The sequence below is a fragment of the Schistocerca nitens genome, chromosome 4, assembly GCF_023898315.1.
Source record: "Schistocerca nitens isolate TAMUIC-IGC-003100 chromosome 4, iqSchNite1.1, whole genome shotgun sequence".
NCBI lineage: Eukaryota > Metazoa > Arthropoda > Insecta > Orthoptera > Acrididae > Schistocerca > Schistocerca nitens.
The window spans coordinates 611,718,193-611,738,946 of record NC_064617.1 but is presented as its reverse complement, the minus strand read 5'-3'; the positions used below and the strand labels follow the sequence as shown (position 1 = coordinate 611,738,946).

The 20,754-nt window shown below is 37.8% G+C and overlaps 1 protein-coding gene across 2 annotated transcripts in view; it reads right to left on the bottom strand.

Moving 5' to 3' along the window:
• LOC126251464 (tumor protein p63-regulated gene 1-like protein) overlaps positions 1–20,754 on the bottom strand; it is a 132,890-nt gene that overhangs the window by 47,221 nt on the left and 64,915 nt on the right. For both annotated transcript variants that reach the window (XM_049951898.1, XM_049951899.1), the window contains one exon: positions 12,697–12,830. In XM_049951898.1, the coding sequence (XP_049807855.1) occupies positions 12,697–12,830 (134 nt within the window). The remainder of the gene's footprint in view (positions 1–12,696; positions 12,831–20,754) is intronic.

Sequence of the window (20,754 nt, the reverse complement as noted above, 5' to 3'; positions counted from 1 at the left end):
ATGAAGAACTGTTTTGGTCATTCATTGCTTCTCTGCAATTTGCTGCAACATCCTGACCATTGCACAAACCTGAGATGTCACAGATGGGAGACAAATGCCTCCTGAAAAGCACCAACATGGCTCCCACAACCCAGCAACAGTCATCAAACTATCAACGGCTACAGTAGATTACGAACAAGAGCTAAAGGTCACACTGCACTGATATAGGTAACCACTCCTCTATTTTGCCACACTAGTCTAATGTTATTCACATAAATTCTTGAAGTAAAGGCAGAATTATGAGGGCAAGCTGAACAGTAATGCCTCCAAATTTTTTTGGGAAAAGTCTTAAAGATTTTTAAATAAAACAAGTGTTATTAACAGTGTCCATCTTTGTTCTTCATGGCTACATATTAATTTCTCAACATAGTCAACCTAGGGATGAATAAATTCTCCTAAGGAGGGCCCAGTTTCTTGATACAGCAATTGCAGACTGTCTGACTTAATTGACGAAGCCACAACCTCACCTCCGCTAGCAAGACTTCATCACCATCAAAGTGAAGTCCTCAAAGATGTTCTTTAATTATTGGAAACAAATGGAAAGCACCTAGAACCGCTTGGCCACAGCAGCCGGCGCTCTTTCTCACACACCTACACAGTTATGGTAAGCATTGTCATATGACATGCTACAATTCAGAGCCCTCTAGCAGCAGAGGGGCACAGATACGTAGGTATTAAGAATACATATGTTGAATACAAGTAATGTTTGTTTCATTTAAAAAGCTCTAAGTTTTCACATAAAAAATTCGAAAGCATTACTTTTTAGCACACCCTCATCCATAGATGGTGAAGCAGAACCTACAGTGCATAAACAATTAGCAATCCCCACATTACCATTTGTAACTCAAAGAAAGTTCTGTGAATGTGAAGATTTCAAATTTACAAATATCACATAGTTAACAATAGATACATATTTCATTCCCAAGCTTAAGGGCTTGTTAATGAAACTGACAACAGCTTTTCTCACATAGACTTGGTCAATGCATACTTGCAATTATCAGTTGATGAAACACTCACGAACATAATAAGAGACATAGAACTAGGCAGGCATTGCTACAAGTGTCAATCTTTAGGCATAAATAATGCAACATTCCATTGGAACTACTGATGGCCTTGGGAGAGCCAGTCCTGACAAAACTCTACCATCTGGTGAGCAAGATGTATGAAATAGGCGAAATAGCCTCAGACTTCAAGAAGAATATAATAATTCCAATCCCAAAGAAAGAAGGTGTTGACAGATGTGAAAATTACCGAACTATCAGTTTAATAAGTCACAGCTGCAAAATACTAACGTGAATTCTTTACAGAAGAATAAAAAAACTAATAGAAGCCGACCTCGGGGAAGATCAGTTTGGATTCCGTAGAAATGTTGGAACACGTGAGGCAATACTGACCCTACGACTCATCTTAGAAGCTAGATTAAGGAAGGGCAAACCTACGTTTCTAGCATTTGTAGACTTATAGAAAGCTTTTGACAATGTTGACTGGAATACTCTCTTTCAAATTCTGAAGGTGGCAGGGGTAAAATACAGGGAGCGAAAGGCTATTTACAATTTGTACAGAAACCAGATGGCAGTTATAAGAATCGAGGGGCATGAAAGGGAAGCAGTGGTTGGGAAGGGATTTAGACAGGGCTGTAGCCTATCCCTGATGTTATTCAATCTGTATATTGAGCAAGCAGTGAAGGAAACAAAAGAAAAGTTCGGAGTAGGTATTAAAATCCATGGAGAAGAAATAAAAACTTTTGAGGTTCGCTGATGACATTGTAATTCTGTCAGATACAGCAAAGGACTTTGAAGAGCAGTTGAAAGGAATGGATAGTGTCTTGAAAGGAGGATATAAGATGAGCATCAACAAAAGCAAAACGAGGATAATGGAATGTAGTCAAATTAAGTCGGGTGATGCTGAGAGAATTAGATTAGGAAATAAGACACTTAAAGTAGTAAAGGAATTTTGCTATTTGGGGAGCAAAATAACTGATGATGGTCGAAGTAGAGAGGATATAAAATGTAGACTGGCAATGGCAAGGAGAGTGTTTCTGAAGAAGAGAAATTTGTTAACATCGAGTATAGATTTAAGTGTCAGGAAGTCATTTCTGAAAGTATTTGTATGGAGTGTAGCCATGTATGGAAGTGAAACATGGACAATAAATAGTTTGGACAAGAAGAGAATAGAAGCTTTTGAAATGTGATGCTACAGAAGAATGCTGAAGATTAGATGGGTAGATCACATAACTAATGAGGAAGTATTGAATAGGATTGGGGAGAAGAGAAGTTTGTGGCACAACTTGACTAGAAGAAGGGATCAGTTGGTAGGACATGTTCTGAGGCATCAAGGGATCACCAATTTAGTATTGGAGGGCAGTGTGGAGGGTAAAAATCGTAGAGGGAGACCAAGAGATGAATACACTAAGCAGATTCAGAAGGATGTAGGTTGCAGTAGGTACTGGGAGATGAAGAGGCTTACACAGGAGAGAGTAGCATGGAGAGCTGCATCAAACCAGTCTCAGGACTGAAGACCACCACCACCACCACAACAACAACAACAACAACAATGCAACCACAATTTTTTTAAGTATTTAGGCATCAACAACTATATCATACTTCGCAAGCCACCTAATAGTGTGCGATGGAGTGTACTTTTTGTACCACTAACTGAGCTCCCCAACCCTGTTCCACTAACGAATAGCACGTGGAAAGAATGATTGTCAATAAGTCTCTGTATTGGCTCTAATATTTCACATTTTCTCTTCTTGGTTATTACGCGAGACATGTGGGAGTGGGCAGGAAGTAATATGTTGTTCGACTCTTCCTGGAAAGTGCTCTCTCAAAATTTCAATAGTAAATCTCTTCTTGATGCACATTGCCTCTCTTGTAACATCTGAGAATGGAGTTTGTTGAGCATCTCCGTAAAGCTTCTGCACAATCCTGTGATGAAGCACCCTGCTCTCCGTTGATTCTTCCCTCTCTCTCTTGTATCAGTCCTACCTGGTAAGGATCCCAGATAGATGAACATCACTCAAGAATCTGTCAAACAAGCACCTTACAAGTCACTTCCTTCATGAATGAGTTATGTTTCCCTACGATTCTCCCTATGAATTTGGGTCTGGCATTTGCTTTTCCCACTATGTTTTATGTGTTCATTCCATTTAAGGTCACTCTGGATAGTTACTCCTAGACATTTTACAGTAGATACTGTTTCCTGCAGTTTGTTATCAACAGTGTAGCTGCACAGTAGTGGGTTTCTATTCCTATGTATGCGCAATATGTTACACTTATTTACATTCAGGGAAAACTGCCAGAGCCTGCACCATTCTCACTTCTCTGCAGATCATTCTGCAAATTGTTACTATCTTCTAGCATTGCTACTTTGTTATAGACAACCACATCATCTGTGAACAGCCTTGAAGGGCATCCAACACTTTCTATTAGATAAATTATATATATCGTAAACAGTAAAAGTTCTATCACTCTTCCTTGGGCCACTCCGGAAAATACCTTTACATCAGTCAATTTGCTCCAGTAAGGGCGACATGTTGAGTTCTATCTGCTAGGAAGTCTTGAATCTAGTCACAAATCTGCTCTGATATTTGATAAACTCATAATTTTTTTCACTAGACGGCAGTGCAGGATGGTGTCCAATTGAGATGAAGCAGGTGGGATTTTTTTACTTCCCCTCTTGTTTTGCCATCTGTGTCCTTAAAATTCATTTTTCACTTCTAACTAATTACTATTAACATACGTGAGTATAATCTGTATTTTCATATAAGAGAAAGGTTGGCCCTCAGTTTTAAAGAATATAACACCAGATCTAATTTTGTGCTTAGCTTTATGTCGGTAATTGATTTTCTAATTTATTTTGACTATTCTTAGTTAAAACTTTCATTACAGAGTGAAATCAGTAATTGTTCCGTAACTTAAACTCTATTGTTGACATATAAACAAATATAAATTCTGCACTAATGATAAACATTTGGAAGACAAAATGCTAGTAATATTAAAATTATCTATTTGGCTCTATTCGAAAACATGTTAGCAAAGCCAGCCCTTAATTAATTCCAAAGTAATTAACAGTTTTGTCAAAAGTATTGTTTGAATAACTATATTCGTTAATTTAACAATTTAAACAAATAATTCGGTCTAACTCTTGCAGCAGAAGAAACAGTTAAAAAGACACAATTTTTCACTGTATTCAGTTAATTTAATGAGTTAAGTTTTAATTGTAATTTCCATGAATTTAACTTCAAACAATGTGTAGTTTCAGTATATATTATTGTGATGACATATAAGAGCTCGATTTTTGGTCACGAGACAGTCAGTCCATGGCTGAGTTTCAGACAAGGAACCTGTGTTGGTTAGAAATACAACAATGCATCAACTTAACAGTGAGATAAGTGTTACACCAATAGGCCGTGTATTAAACCAATGACAGTGTCTGCTCCATATGTACCTGATTATTATGAAAGAACTGTGGATTATGTGGTTATGTTTTTTACTGCTCCTAATGTTCAACAGTAAACTATTGTAGCAGTATGTGGATGTTTGCCTAAAACCTATTAATGAGGCTTATGAAAAGTTAGAACAATAGCACACTGGCCATATAACTGTGTAATATTGGGGGTTTGTGAACAGTGAAAGTAAAAGACAGTGAAATGCAAATGTGCATCTGTTGGTTACATCATTTACAGCAGGCAGTAGTTGTACTTCCACAACCCATTTTTCAGCCAGTGTAGCAGCCAGTACGTTGACACAGAGGACAACAAACGAAGAAAACAAAGTAGGCAAACTGCTACAAAATGCCTTCATGGAGTCAAGGAACACGAGTTCAACCTAAGTGCTGTTGTCTATGGCACTGTGGATCCGATGGAGGAACAGAGTGAGCTGAGTTTCGCAGGCTCTCTGTTTGCGTAATCCACTTTGATTTTTATAGAGGAGATTTATATTCTCCAAAAACATCAGAATTTTTAGCATAAAACATGTTCTATAATTCTACATCAAACTGATGTCAACGAGACAGGTCTATAATTGTGTGCACCTACTTAGCAATGGGAATGACCTGCGCTTTCTTCCAGTCACTAGGGGCCCTTTAATGCTGAGGCAATCTATGATAAATTACTGCTAGAAGGAGAGCAAGTTATTTTGCATAATCTTTGTAGAATCTTATAGGTATTTTATCTGGTCCTGACGTCTTACCATTACCAAGTGATTGCAGTTGTTTTTCTATTCCGCAATTGGTTATCTCAATATCTGCCATTTCAATGTTCACACAATGACTGAAAGGAGGTACTGTGTTACGATCTTATGCGGTGAAGCAATTTCAGAAGACGAAAGTCTGTATTTCGGCCTTATCTCTGTTGTCTTCTGTTTCGGTGCCAGTATGGTCACTGAGTGAATGAATAGATGGTTTTGACACACTTACTGATTTTACATACAACCAAAGCCTCTTAGGGTTTTTACTCAGATTGGTTGACAAAGTTTTAATTATTTCACATTCGTTGAACGCTTCTCTCATTGCTCTCCATACGCTCATTTTTGCTTTGTTCAGATTTTGTTTGTCAGGTAGGTTTTTACTTCTCTTGAATCTGATACAAAAGTTCTCTTTGTTTATGGAGCAGTTTTCTAACAAGGCTGTTACACCATGGTGGGTCTTTCCCATCCCTTAAGACCTTACTCGGAGCATGCTTGTCTAGGGCATATTGCACGATGCCTTTGAATTTTTTCCCTTTGTTATCCAGATCTTCATCCTCATCACTGAATATTTGATGCTGACTGCCCAGATACTCTGAAATTTGTATCTTGCTTGCTTGCTAGTTGTGCACGCATCACCTACAGCAGTGTATCAATCACAGAACTATTCTTCAGAGACACTTTCCTTGCCATAGCCAGTCTACATTTTATATCCTCTCTACTTAGACCATCATCAGTTATTTTGCATCCCTAGTAGGAAAACTCACTCACTACCTTAAGTGTTTCATTTCCTCATCTAATTCCCGTGGCATCAACTGATTTAATCGGCATCAACTGATACATTCCAGTATTCTTCTTTTGCTTTTGTTGATGTTCATCTTATACACTCCCTTCAAGACACTGTCCATTCTGTTCAACAGCTCTTCCAAGTCCTTTGCTCTCTCTGACAAAATCACATTGTCTCCGGCAAACCTCAAGTTTTTTATTTCTTCTCCCTGGATTTTAATTCCTACTAGAGTTTTGTCTTTTGGTTCCTTTACTGCTTGCTCCATATACAGACTGAACAACATCAGGGATATGCTAAAACACTGATATGATCCATTATAAATGGTTTTTGAAAGCCTGCGACTGTAGATACAATAGGTTTGTTTATAAATAAATAAATCTTCTGCTACCAGTCACGATTTTCTTTATTTTACTATTCGCACGACGCGTATCGAGAAATAATTCCCATTTTCAAGTGCGTTTTTATGATGTGTGTTAAGCCATTTCTTTTGATGTTGTCAGTGTGTGTGAGTCTGCTTTATTTTGTTGACTTTTACTGTAATACATAAGAAACGCGATTTTTAGTTGGGTATCAATTCTTTCTGTGAGGTTAGTGGCTAAAGTTTGAGAACAATTTGTACTTACAATTTTCTAATGGTCCATTTGTGTAGAGAGTCACACACACTTAACATCACACACAACTTGTACATTTTGCACGTCGAAAATATCTTATATAAACAAAACAGTTACAAAGATCTTCTTATAGGTAGTTCACAGAGATAACATTATAGGTCTTCCACAGATTATGATATGCTTTTGTACAGAGGTTAATTTATCTTTACAATTTGGCTCATGAATTATTTATACTGATTTTACAATTGTGCTTATTTCTATGTTTTACTATTTTTATTTAAGTATATTATCGAAACATCTGAAGAAATTCACTGATTCACTTTCAAGTTTTTCATTTAATATTTTATCTTCATATTTTCTGTAATGTGAATATATCTCCAGTTCTTCAAGCAAATCCATTTTATGTCCTTTATCTAGTCGGTGGAGTACTTTGACATTTTGCTCTATTTTTCCAAATGGGTGTCCTGTATTATGTATGTGTGTTGCTATTGCTGATGTAGTGTGTTTGTTGTGTGTGTATGCTCTAATGTGCTCTGTGTACCTGGCGTTGATATTTCGGCCTGTTTGTCCTATGTAGAACTTGGAGCATTCCTGGCATGTTACCTTGTATACTCCAGAGTCTGAATATGGATCATGATTACACTTTATATTATGTATTAGTTTTTGGTGTAGTGTATTGGATGTAGAAAACCCAATTTTTACTCTGTGATTTTTGAAAATATTTGCAATCTTCTGTGATACATTGCCTATGTATGGAATGCTAGATATATATTTGTTTTTCTCTTTTTCTTATGTGGTGCAGTTTGTACCTGTGTTTCTCTTCATTTTGTCTAAGATTGTGTCAAACATGGAAGCATTGTAACCATTGGCAACTGCAATCTTCTTCACTGTGTTTATTTCTTGTTGCATATTTTCTTGGTTCAATGGTATTTTTGTTGCCCTATGCAGCATTGACCTGTAAGCTGCCTGTTTATGAATATTTGGGTGACATGAGGTTGCAGGGATTGCGGTGTCAGTCATTGTGTTTTTCCTATAAATTTTGAATGTGCATGTGTTGTTGTATCTTGTAATATTTAGGTCCAGAAAGTTGATACTTTTATTTTGCTCATGTTCCACTGTAAATTTGATTTTCTCATTTAGATTATTGAAATGATTAAGAATGTCTGTGATGTCTTTGAGATACCAAATATATATATATCTAGCATTCCATACATAGGCAATGTATCACAGAAGATTGCAAAAATTTTCAAAAATCATAGAGTAAAAATTGGGTTTTCTACATCCAATACACTACACCAAAAACTAATACATAATATAAAGTGTAATCATGATCCATATTCAGACTCTGGAATATACAAGGTAACATGCCAGGAATGCTCCAAGTTCTTTCTACATAGGACAAACAGGCCGAAATATCAACACCAGGTACACAGAGCACATTAGAGCATACACACACACAACAAACACACTACATCAGCAACAGCAACACACATACATAATACAGGACACCCATTTGGAAAAATAGAGCAAAATGTCAAAGTATTCCACTGACTAGATAAAGGACATAAAATGGATTTGCTTGAAGAACTGGAGATATATTCACATTACAGAAAATATGAAGATAAAATATTAAATGAAAAACTTGAAAGTGAATCAGTGAATTTCTTCAGATGTTTCGATAATATACTTAAATAAAAATAGTAAAACATAGAAATAAGCACAATTGTAAAATCAGTATAAATAATTCATGAGCCAAATTGTAAAGATAAATTAACCTCTGTACAAAAGCATATCATAATCTGTGGAAGACCTATAATGTTATCTCTGTGAACTACCTATAAGAAGATCTTTGTAACTGTTTTGTTTATATAAGATATTTTCGACGTGCAAAATGTACAAGTTGTGTGTGATGTTAAGTGTGTGTGACTCTCTACACAAATGGACCATTAGAAAATTGTAAGTACAAATTGTTCTCAAACTTTAGCCACTAACCTCACAGAAAGAATTGATACCCAACTAAAAATCGCGTTTCTTATGTATTACAGTAAAAGTCAACAAAATAAAGCAGACTCACACACACTGACAACATCAAAAGAAATGGCTTAACACACATCATAAAAACGCACTTGAAAATGGGAATTATTTCTCGATACGCGTCGTGCGAATAGTAAAATAAAGAAAATCATAACTGGTAGCAGAAGATTTATTTATTTATAAACAAACCTATGCTAAAACACTGTCTCACTCCCTTCCCAACCACTGCTTCCCTTTTGTGCCCTTTGACTCTCATAACTGCCCTATGGTTCTGCGCAAATTATAAATAGCCTTTCACTCCATATATTTTACTCCTGCCACCTTCAGAATTTGGAAAAGGGTATTCCAGTTAACACTGTCAAATGCTTTCTCTAAGTCTACAATTGCTATAAATGTATGTTTGTCTTTCCTTAACCTGTCTTCTAAGAAAAGTCGTAGGGTTAGAATTGCCTCGCGTATTCCTACATTTCTAAGGAATCGAAACTGATCTTCCCCAAGGTTGGCTTCTACCAGTTTTTCCATTCGTCTGTATTGATTTCGTGTTAGTATTTTGCAATCATGACTTATTAATATTAAACTGATAGTTTGGTAATTCTCACATCTGTCAGCACCTGCTTTCTTTGGGATTGGAATTATTATGTTCTTCTTGAAGTCTGAGGGTAGTTCACCTATCTCATATATCTTGCTCACCAATGGGAGAATTTTGACATGGCTGGCTTTTCTAGGGCTATCAGTAGTTCTAATGGAATGCTGTCTACTCCCAGAGCCTTGTTTCCACTTAGGTCTTTCAGTGCTCTGTCAAATTCTTCACGCAGTATCATATCTCCCACATCATTTTCATCTATGTCCTCTTCCATTTCCATTACATTGCCCTTAAGTACATCTCCCTTGCATAGACCCTCTATATGTTTCTACCACCTTTCTGCATTCCCTTCTTCACTTAGTACTGGTTTTCCCTCTGAACTCTTCATATTCATACAGGTGGTTCTCTTTTCTCCAAAGGTCTCTTTAATTTTCCTGTATGGAGCATCTATCTCATTCCCTAGTGATATATGCTTCTACATCCTTACATTTGTTCTCCAGCCATTCCTGCTTAGCTGTTTTGCACTTCCTGTTGATCTCACTGTTGAGACATTTGTATTCCTTTTTGCCTACTTCATTTACTTCATTTTTATATTTTCTTCTTTCATCAATTAAGTTCAACATATTTTCTGTTGCCCAAGGATTTCTACTAGCCCTCATCTTTTTACCTACTTGATCCTCTTCTACCTTTTCTATTGCATCTCTCAAAGCTACCCATTATACTTCTACTGTATTCCTTTCCCCTGTTCTTGTCAATTGTTCCCTAACACTCCCTACGAATCTTTCTACAACCTCTGGTTCTTTCAGTTTATCCAGGTCCCATCTCCTTATATTTCTACCTTTTTGCAATTTCTTCAGTTTTAATCTACAGTCCATAACCAAAAAATTGTGGTCAGAGTCCACATCTGCCTCTAGAAATGTCTTACAATTTAAAACCTGGTTCTTAAATCTCTGTCTTACCATTATATACTCCATGTGAAACCTTCCAGTATCTCCATGTTCCTTCCATGTGCACAGCCTTCTTTCACGATTCTTAAACCAAGTGTTAGCTATGATTAAGCTCTGCTTTGTGCAAAATTCTACCGGGTGGCTTCTTCTTCCATTCCTTGAGCCCAGTTCATATTCACCAACTACTTTTCCTTCTCTTCCGTTTTCTACAATCGAATTCCAGTCCCCCATTAAATTATCATCTCCTTTAACTATCTGGATAATTTCTTTTATCTCATCATACATTTTTTCAATCTCATCATCATCTGCAGAGATAGTTGGCATATTAACTTGTACTACTGTGGTAGGTGTGGGCTTCGAGTCTTAATTTTGCTACAATAATGCGTTCACTATGCTGTTCATAGTAGGTTATCCATGTTCCTATTTTTTTTATTCATTATTAAACCTACTCCTGCATTACCTGTATTTCATTTTGTATTTATAACCTTATATTCACCAGACCAGAAGTCTTGTTCCTCCTGCCATCAAACATCCCTAATTCCCACTGTATCTAACTTTAACCTGTCCATTTCCCTTTTTAAGTTTTCTAATCTACCTGCACGATTAAGGGATCTCATATTCCATGCTCTGATCCGTAGAATGCCAGTTTTGTTTCTCCTGGTAACGATGTCCACCTGAGTAGTCCCCACCCGGAGATCCAAATGGGCGACTATTTTACCTCCGGAATATTTTACCCAAGAGGTTTCCATCATCATTGAACCACACGGTAAAGCTGCATGCCCTTGGGAAAAATTATGGTGGTAGTTTCCCCATGGTTTCAGCTGTTCGCAGTACTAGCTCAGGCAAGGCTGTTTTGATTGATATTACAAGGCCAGATCAGTCAATCACCCAGACTGTTGCACCTGCTGCTACTGAAAAGGCTGCTGCCACTCATCAGGAACCACACATTTGTCTGGCCTCTCAACAGATACACTGTCATTGTGGTTGCACTTATGGTACGGCTATCTGGAACACTGAGGCATGCAAGCCTGCCCACCAATGGCAAAGTCCATGGTTCATGGGGGGCCCACTGTGTTATGTCTATTATTTTACAGGTGTTGTGTGATTTTTCTTTCAAGAAATACATGAAAAAAATTGTGGCAGTCACTGGCAGTTTGAATGCTATGTACGTTCAAAGTGCCAGTGATGGCCACAATTTTCTTCTTCTTATCGTCCACACTTTCCAACATATAAACTACTTTCGAAGTGCCAAAATGTACTAGAATAAATAAAATATCTATAAAATGTCGCACTGTACAATGTAGTTGTGGTGAGACAGTTGCAATTCCTGAAATCCAACACCTGGGGCCTCTGGTCTGCCAAGGATAAACCACGAAAATCTGCTGCATTACGCCACAAACAAACAGTCCTGGCCTGTGGACAGATCGCTGAGACTATATCCTACAGGCAGGGCCCACACATTAGTGGGAAACTATAGGCTTCAGATTGTCAGGCCCAATCTGTTGGAGGTAACCACCGCAAAGGCATACGGTTTTGGCCCATCATGAAAGTCAGCTCATGTGGCCAGCTGTTCACTTGTCATGGACAACATGTTGATGAAATGAGACCGTAGTAATCAATCCATGCAACAGATTACTTGCACAAATACTCTGAGAATCAATACTAATGAGGATAGGTAGCAACTCACCGTAAAGATCATCACTGAGCCATAGACAGACACATAGAAAAGACACTCTCTCACAACTAAATTTTTGGCCATAGCCTTTGTCAGAAAATGCGAGTGCACACACATTCACACAATCATTCGGACACAACTCATGCACACATGACCGCCATCTCTGGCCACTGCTTCAACGACCTCTGAGAATCAGATCCAAACAAACCACTTCTCATTGGCAGCCGCTAGGCTAGCTGCATGAAGTGGTGGCAGCACTGACTCCAAGCTGAGGGGAGTGGTAGGAAGGGGAGAAGCAGTAAGAATGAGGGAGTAGGGAAGCATTGCATGTACTCAGCTGTGCCCAGCTAGCGATGATGCGTGACATCTCCGTAAACAAACCATTTCATCTATTGAGACAAAAACGAGGTGTTTCCAGTGTTTTTATTTTATTTTTTTATTTTTTTTCAAATTTTTCTGATATTTCCCTGATACATTTGAAATTCCCTGATTTCCAGAACTTGTGGCAACCCTGAATGTAGTTCGTAGGCACCAAATGACCATGAGAAAGAGGGCTGTCTGTATATACATACAGTTTCAATGTTTTATTTGCAATATTTGAACAGAGGCCTTGAAAGTAAATGCCATTGTAACAAACACGAAAGTATTACATCAGCGACACTTTAAAAATCTGAGTTTCCTGAAGTTAAAGTGGCTCCATACTTTGAAACTGAGTGAACAAGCATGATGTTCACTTTGTATAGGGGTTTGCTTACTTCAGATCGGAAGCACTGAAAGCTATGCAACACACATACATGAACCATGTTGACAAAGTATAGTCTATATTAAACTTACCTTTGTGCCACAGAAGTGGGTGAGATGTATACGTTGTAAAAGGTATATCACTATTAAATGGATTCCATCTCTTGGTAAATGTTAATGGTTCCCCTCGATTCCACATTGCACGTAATCCACGTACATTGCGTGACCTGAAATTTAATGTTAACTTTTGGACTCTTTCCACATAATAGCCTTAAATACAACACATGTGTAGGTACTGACAAAATATTATATTACAGAATGATCTTAATTCAAAATAACATTGGCTGACTTCACTGCCATGTTCTACTGTAATTAAAAATTAATTTGCATAAAATCTGAAATTGCACTAACTAATTTTAAAGTTCCTTAAATAAGCAAAAAAAATCATTCATTACATTTATCTGGTCAACTACATATCATGGAATGATGACAGTTAAACTTGGATTTAAGTATCAACAGAAACAGCTCTAACAATGGTCAGTAATAGTAATAGTTGTAGAAATGCAAGTAATATTAATTATTAATAATATACGAGTGCCTACAGTACAGGTCAACAAAATTAAGTTATATACTTCCAAAACAAAGGTTATTCAGTGTGCCCACTATTTATTAAATCCATTTCTTACAAGTATTGTCAACAAGGCAACACAGTGTTGCACAGGTTGCCTTGATTTGAGACATTTAATCAATACTGTGGCAAAAGTCATTTATTAGCTTACTGACAGAATAGAACAGAAGTAATGCAACAGTTCTAATAGCTTTGGGGTATTTGCAGGACACCGTAGTTCAGTTTGCAACCCTGAAAAACTAAAATAAGATGATCATTATTAACACCCCCACCACCACCAGTCATGGAACATTCACTGGTAGATACATGCTACCTTTAGACTTTTCCATGCAATTAAAGACACAAATACACAAATCTATACCGCTCTTGCATCTTATCTAAATGTTATTCTCGTCAGGACACATTCTACATCTTGACCCATCAGGACACAGTCTAGGTTTTGCCTTATTTCTTCGAATATGGGGGGAAACAAATTTGTAGGTCCAACTAACACCCATCTGGTGGCTATTTATCTCACTCAAGTCCACTTAATTTTCATCATAATCACATCTTCCACTCCACTCTATTTGCTGATACTTTTCACATCTACATCGATACAATGCAAATTACACTTACGTGTCTGGCATAGGGTTCATCGAGCTACTTTAACAGTAATTCTCTGTTGTTCCATTCTCAACCAGTGCGCAGAAAAAATGAACACCCATATCTTTCCAAGTGCACTCTGGTTTCCCTTTTTTGTTATCATGATTGTTTATCCCTATGTAGGCCAGCGTCAATGAAATATTTTTGCTTGCAGAGGAGAAAGTTGGTGATTGAAATTTCGCAAGAAGATCCTGCCACAATGAGGAACACCTTGGTATTAATGATGTCCACCCCTAAATCTTGTATTGTGTCCATGATACTCTCTCCCTTCTTTCTCAGTAATGCAAAATGTGTTGCTCTTCTTTCAACTTCATTTGTTTTCCTGTCTCTTCTGGTAATTTCTAACAAGCATCTCCTCATTTTTCACTGTGTATCCCTGTTTTTCAATATTTCTGTATTACAAGCACAGGTCTCATTACCACTAGTCAAGATAAGCAAAAAAACACTAACTGTAAACTTACCATGTTGGGCACACCATAATCTTCACTTTTAAAAATCTATTTACTTTCTCAAAACAGCCCCAGTCACTTTGAACCTTCTGTTTGTTTCATTTGTCATCCATTCAGTTGTTATCAACTGGTTCTATGACTCAGTTGTTAATTTGAGTTATTTTCTTTCTGACATAGCCATCGTAAATTATTTCAGTCTTATTATAAAGTTTTTTCCTTATTTTCATTTATATTTACACAGAAACCTGCTATTTTAAGTTGTTCTATTTGTTGTTTATCGGCACTTAAGGCAAACAGTACAATGCCCTCCACAAAATGAAGGTGGTTCAGATGTGTTCCATTAAACAAGTACTACTCCTTCATTTTACCAGTTTAGTGTTCTGAAAATGGGCTCTCAGATTCCTGGAAATAGTACATCCCATTTAATTACACTGGAATTGAATCTCTCCACTTCAGTCCTCAACCTGCAAAGGGTTCTTCAGGCAACCTAGCCATGCCGATGTCTTGAAACAATTTTGGGAAAAATAGCGCATACTGAATCCCCTATCAGTACCATACTTTGTTCTGTGTTTGATAGAGCAATGGCGAGATAATTTTTTTCCAATTGGGTGGATTAAAGGCAACTAGTGATAATACTGGAAGTATTGTTTATTAAAATATTAATCTTCTTTGCACAGTCTGAGTGAGCTCAACAGATATTACACAACTGAATACTCACAAAGCCACAAATACTTATCTCTGATCCCACAGTGGCACTCCTCAGTCGACCAGAAAACAGGCTGCCTGCTACACAGTCTGAGGACTTCTACATCGATGTATTACCAGAAAGGAGGATCTCTCTAGTGATGCAGTACCACCAGTCTCTTACATTCAAAACAGACAGCTTTGCGAAGTTTAGTTTCCCAGGCTAAATACTCATCTGCACAACTTTCTTTCAGGCACTGATCACCGAAGTGCAAAGTTGTCAACAATGAACAGTGTTTGTGAGGTCAGGAGAGCAGAATGACACATAATTGGCACCTCTTCTTTTCCCTTCAAGAAACACATTTTAAATTACGACATCCATTTGCTAATGTGTCATGGTTTCCACAGGAAGCACAACAGCTTTAGGTAGAAAGAGCCATCTGTGTAGGTGACGTATAATACTCCTTCCATCTCCCTCTTGCTATCAATGCACATGCAGAGCTTACAACAACACATGTTTATCAAAAGAGAACAGTAGTTTCCTCCTTCAGACCTTCTTCATAATCAGCTGACTAAGTGACTCATATTAACCTCATCACACAGCTCTTCTGTCCATTCTTCCTTCATGTTCAGTAGACAGTGAGGAGAGAAGCATTGGCCGTGAGACTCTTACAGTATCAATGCCCACAGGCGTTAAAGGGGACCTTAAAATATTTCTGTTTAGCAATTGCGACAAGAAACAAACAGCAAGCACATAGTCAGTATTAAACATTCATTTCTGGGGCTTAAAATGTTGAGTATCAATGGGTAAATTCATGAGTGATGTACAATGAAATTTAGACAGATACATACCACAGTAACAAGTGTTGGGAAAGACCCAATGTAGTTAAATAGCAAAGTCCTATCGCTGCAATGAAAGCAAACAGAGATTCATAATAATCAAAGTTTACTTGACAAGCAAATGCTGAACAAAGCCAAACTGAATAATATAAAATCAAGTAAGACATCTTCAGTTAAAACTTCCGGGCTGAGAGGCCTTGGTCGAAGTATAAAATTTCCACCTAATGTTTTGTCTCCATCTGCAGGAGACATCTTCTGAAGTCGTCCAGCTGCTGCCACTGAGGCTCCAGGTACTCTCGCATTTATAGAGCACATAGAGGGCACCACCATTCATCACGTGATACCGACATTATGCCTATCTTTGGAAGGCGTCATCATTCTTGATTAAGAGTAATCAATTGTCATTCTGTTGGTGCAATGTTGACATCCGTGTTTTGCCCAACTTTAAAACTTCATCTTTTCTTTTAAAATTATTATGGTGTTTGTGAATCTCTATTGCTTCTCTATACATGTGCGCATGATAATGGAATATTCATGCTAAAACGCTTGTCTCATTAAATTTAATTTCGTGGTTCTCATCGGCCGTTGCTGAGCATGTTTTTTGAGATGGGAACCACGAAATTAAATTTAATGAGACAAGCGTTATAGCATGAACATTCCATTATCATGCCCGAATGTATAGAGAAGCAATAGAGATTCACAAACACCATAATAATTTTATTAGAAAAGACGAAGTTTGAAAGTTGGACAAAATATGGATGTCAACATTGCGCCAGCAGAATGACAATCGATTACTCTTAATTGAGAATGATGACGCCTTCCAAAGATAGGCATAACGTCGGGATCACGTGATGAATGGTCGTGTCCTCTATGTGCTCTATAAATGCGAGAGTACCTGGAGCCTCAGTGGCAGCAGCCGAATGACTTCAGAAGATGTCTCCCGCAGATGGAGACAAAACGTTAGGTGGAAATTTTATACATCGACCACGACCTCTCAGCCCGGAAGTTTTAACTGAAGACAACACCGGCCGTGAAAGCCTACATTGTATGATCGATTATGACTTGTTGGTCTTGACTTTAAAAAATTCAAAAGTCAAATTTCTATTTGCCAATCTGATGAAATATCTTAAGACATTCTGATCTGATACAAAGTCAGGATTATACCAGCACTGAAATTGAGGATGAACACACTGTACTTTCAAACATTATGTGAAGATTGTTAGTGGCACCAAAGTTAGTGCCTAGTCCCTAGTGAATGAGGCAGGAACTGAAACTGAGGGTAGCAAAGCAAAAGCTGAGATGCTTAACTCTGTTCTTAAATGTTCCTTTACAAAGGAAAACCCAAGAGAATTGCCCTGATTTAGTCCTCGTACCACTGAAAAGTTGGATGAACTGAGGGTTAGTGTCAGTGGGTTGAGAAACTGCTGAAATCATTAAAGTTGTACAAAGCTCCAAGGCCTTATGGAATCCCTATCAGATTCTATACTGAATTTGCAGCTGAGTTAGCCCCTCTTATAACTATACTCTATTGTAGATACCTCGAACAAAAAACTGTGCCCAGTTCTTGGAGAAAAGCACAAGTCACACCTGTCTACAAGGATAGCAGAAGTGATCCAATAAACTACCATCCCATAGCCTTGACATCTATTTGTTGTAGAAATTTATAACATATTCTGTGCTCAAACTTCATCAGGTCTCTTGAACAGAACAACCTCCTCAATCCCAACCAGCACAGATCCAAAAACATCATTCTCGTGAAAACTAACTCACACTTTCCTGCAGTCAAGTAGATGCAGTATTTCTTGATTTTCGAAAAGCATTTGACTCAGTACCACACCTACGCTTATTGTCAAAAATACAATCATATGGAGTATCAAGTGAAATTTGCGACAAGACTGAGAACTTTTTGGTAGGGAGGACAAAGCATGTTAGCTGTAAGTAACTTCAGGTGTGTCCTAGGGAAATGTGTTGGGACCATTGCTTTCATGTTGTACATTACTGACCTTGCAGACAGTATTAATAGTGACACCAGGCTTTTTGCAGATGATGCAGTTATCTATAATTAAGTACTATCTGAACGAAGCTGCATAAATATTTTGTCAGATCTTAAAAAGATTTCAAAGTGGTGCAAAGACTGGCAACTTGCTCTCAATGTTCAGAAATGTAAAACTGCTCCTCACAAAATAAAAAAATAAAAACATAGTATCCTATGACTATAATATCAAAGAGTCACTGTTGGTATCGGCCAACTCATACAAGTACCTGGGTATAACACTTTGTAGGGACATGAAATGGAATGATCACGTAGGCCCAGTCGTGGTTAAAGCAGGTGGCAGACTTCAGTTTATTGATAGAATACTGGGGAAATGCAATCAGTCTACAAAGGAGAATGCTTACAAATCACTCTTGCCACCCATCCTAGAATATTGCTCAAATGTGTGGGTCCTGTACAAAATAGAACTAACAGCCGATATTGAAAGAAAACAGAGAAGGGCAGCACAAATGGTCACAGGTTTGTTTAATCCATGGGTGAGTGCACAGAGGTACGAACTGAACTGGTGGACTACTGAAGACACATGTAAACTATCTCGAGAAAGTCTATTAGGAAAATTTCAAGAACCAGCTTTAAATGATGACTCTAGGAATATACTACAATCTCCTACGTGTCGCTCACGCAGGGATCTTGAATATATGATCAGAATAATTATTGCATGCGCGAATGGAATGGGAAGAAATCCTGTTGAATTCTTTTATCTTGGCGGCTCGCGCATGCCCGCCCAGACGCAGGAGATTGCTGCGTTGCCAGTTGCACACGACGCACGCGCCAGGAGAAACAGCGCCATAGTACAGTATAGTTCGCAAGCTTACATTTAGGGGGGAGCGCGCAGTTTATGAAGTAAAGCCACCACGGCCACATTAACCCTTTCGCTGCTACAGAGACGTGCTCCCCGCATTCCGCGCTGTGCGCGATTTTGTCACTGCACTGATCGCCTGTGCTGACACATGGTGTTTCCGACTGCTTTGACACACTTATCATTCGATGCCACAACAACTATTTGGCCCAAAAATTAGATTTTTACACATCTTCTTGACTGATACCTTCCCCCCACTTCCTTTGACTGACTGAAGTGCTTTAAAATAAAGCCAAACGCGCCCGGTGTAAATAAAACTTTTATTACAGTCGCGAAAGACGGAATATTTCTCAATATTACATACGACACCTATGTGGTACTTAAATTAAATGAGATATTGTTATACAGTAAATTTTATATGAAATTTAGGTACCTTGTCCACATTTCATTCTCAACATTGTGGCAACTAAAATCGACCATACGGAAAGTATACGCTATGGACTTTTACCTCTGCAAACTCTTCAAAATTTCGTGCAATGGTTTACTACATTTAATGCTGCACAATAACTGGGTTGAACATCGAAACAAAATTAAGTCATTTATGGGGGGAAGGTATCAGTCAAGAAGATGTGTAAAAATCTAATTTTTGGGCCAAATAGTTTTTGTGAAATCGAATGATAAGTGTGTCAAAGCAGTGGAAACACCATGTGTCTGCACAGGCGAGCAGTGCAGTGATGACAAAATCGCGCACAGCGCGGAATGCGGGGAGCACGTGACTGCAGCAGCGAAAGGGTTAATGAAGAGACAAAGCCCTAGAAATTTCAAAAAACTGCATTCAAACGAATAAAATTTGTGAAGTAAGACACTTCGATATTGTTTTAAAATAAAAAAAAATATTTAGCATCGCACAAGGTTAGAACTCGTTACCTATCGCCTTCTAATCCAACGCCTTAACCATTACGCTAACGCAGCTCGTCCTGCAATCTCTCTCCATAAGGACTCTAACACGTCACGCAAAATTCTGACAAACACTGTTGGTATGCCTATGAATTACTCGCACTTTGGCGAAGTACAATAGGAAATAAACAATTACCGCTGTTCTTTATTGCGAAAAAGCGGTTCGTGAAATTGATACAAACACCTTTCCTTGCTATCGCCTGAATTAAGAGTCTTATTGCTTGTTTGGTTTAATTAATTAATAGAAAATGAAGCAATTGGCATAAAGAATGGTTTTTCCAAACTTTCAAAAAACAAAGTCTGCTATCAAGACATTGCTTTTGTTCTATTACTTTATTTATGATTGAACGTTTCTAAAACTGAAGACACTCATCCGTGCTCTGTACTACAGTCGAGATCTGGCAACGTCGTTCTCTGTTCATTGGCTGACTGTATGTTTTGACGTCAGATGCGCAGAACGAACCTAAACTCGGCTGCCAAGATATATGACGCGCACTTTAGTACAATGGGAGATTTCCTCCACCATGCAGCTCACGGTGGTTTGCAGAGTGTAGATGTAGATTCTGAAATGACAAATACTGAGATAAATAATTGCGGAATAAATAATAAAATAAAATAGTTCAACAGAGAGCACTGGAGTAATGAAATATTCTAAACAATTGGATAAAGTCACTGTTCACTCTCATTTCAAAAAAGAGGCACTGAAGAGACATTTTGTGGCTTTTGGTTATTTACTTGAGATTACACACTTTCAAAAATATTTATTTTGTCACAAGCACTTCAAGCCATTTTCACTATTCAGTTTATTTCTTTTCCCATTCATCTGCTGATTCTGTAACTATGCTGTTAGTTTTTGGAGTTTACTTTTTGATGTGTGGATTACAAATTATCTCGGCTTAGTTTAATGACTTTCAGAACTGAAGAATTACTTTCATACCTACTTTTAAAGATGCTCTATTAAGTTCTTCCATTATTCATTGAAATGTATTTGCACTACAGTGTACAGTGCCATTAGCACATTGAAGTGATTCTTGTTATCCTCCAGTAACACATGTTCATTCTTTGTTTCCCTGCTTTATAGAACTAAAATTACAGCATC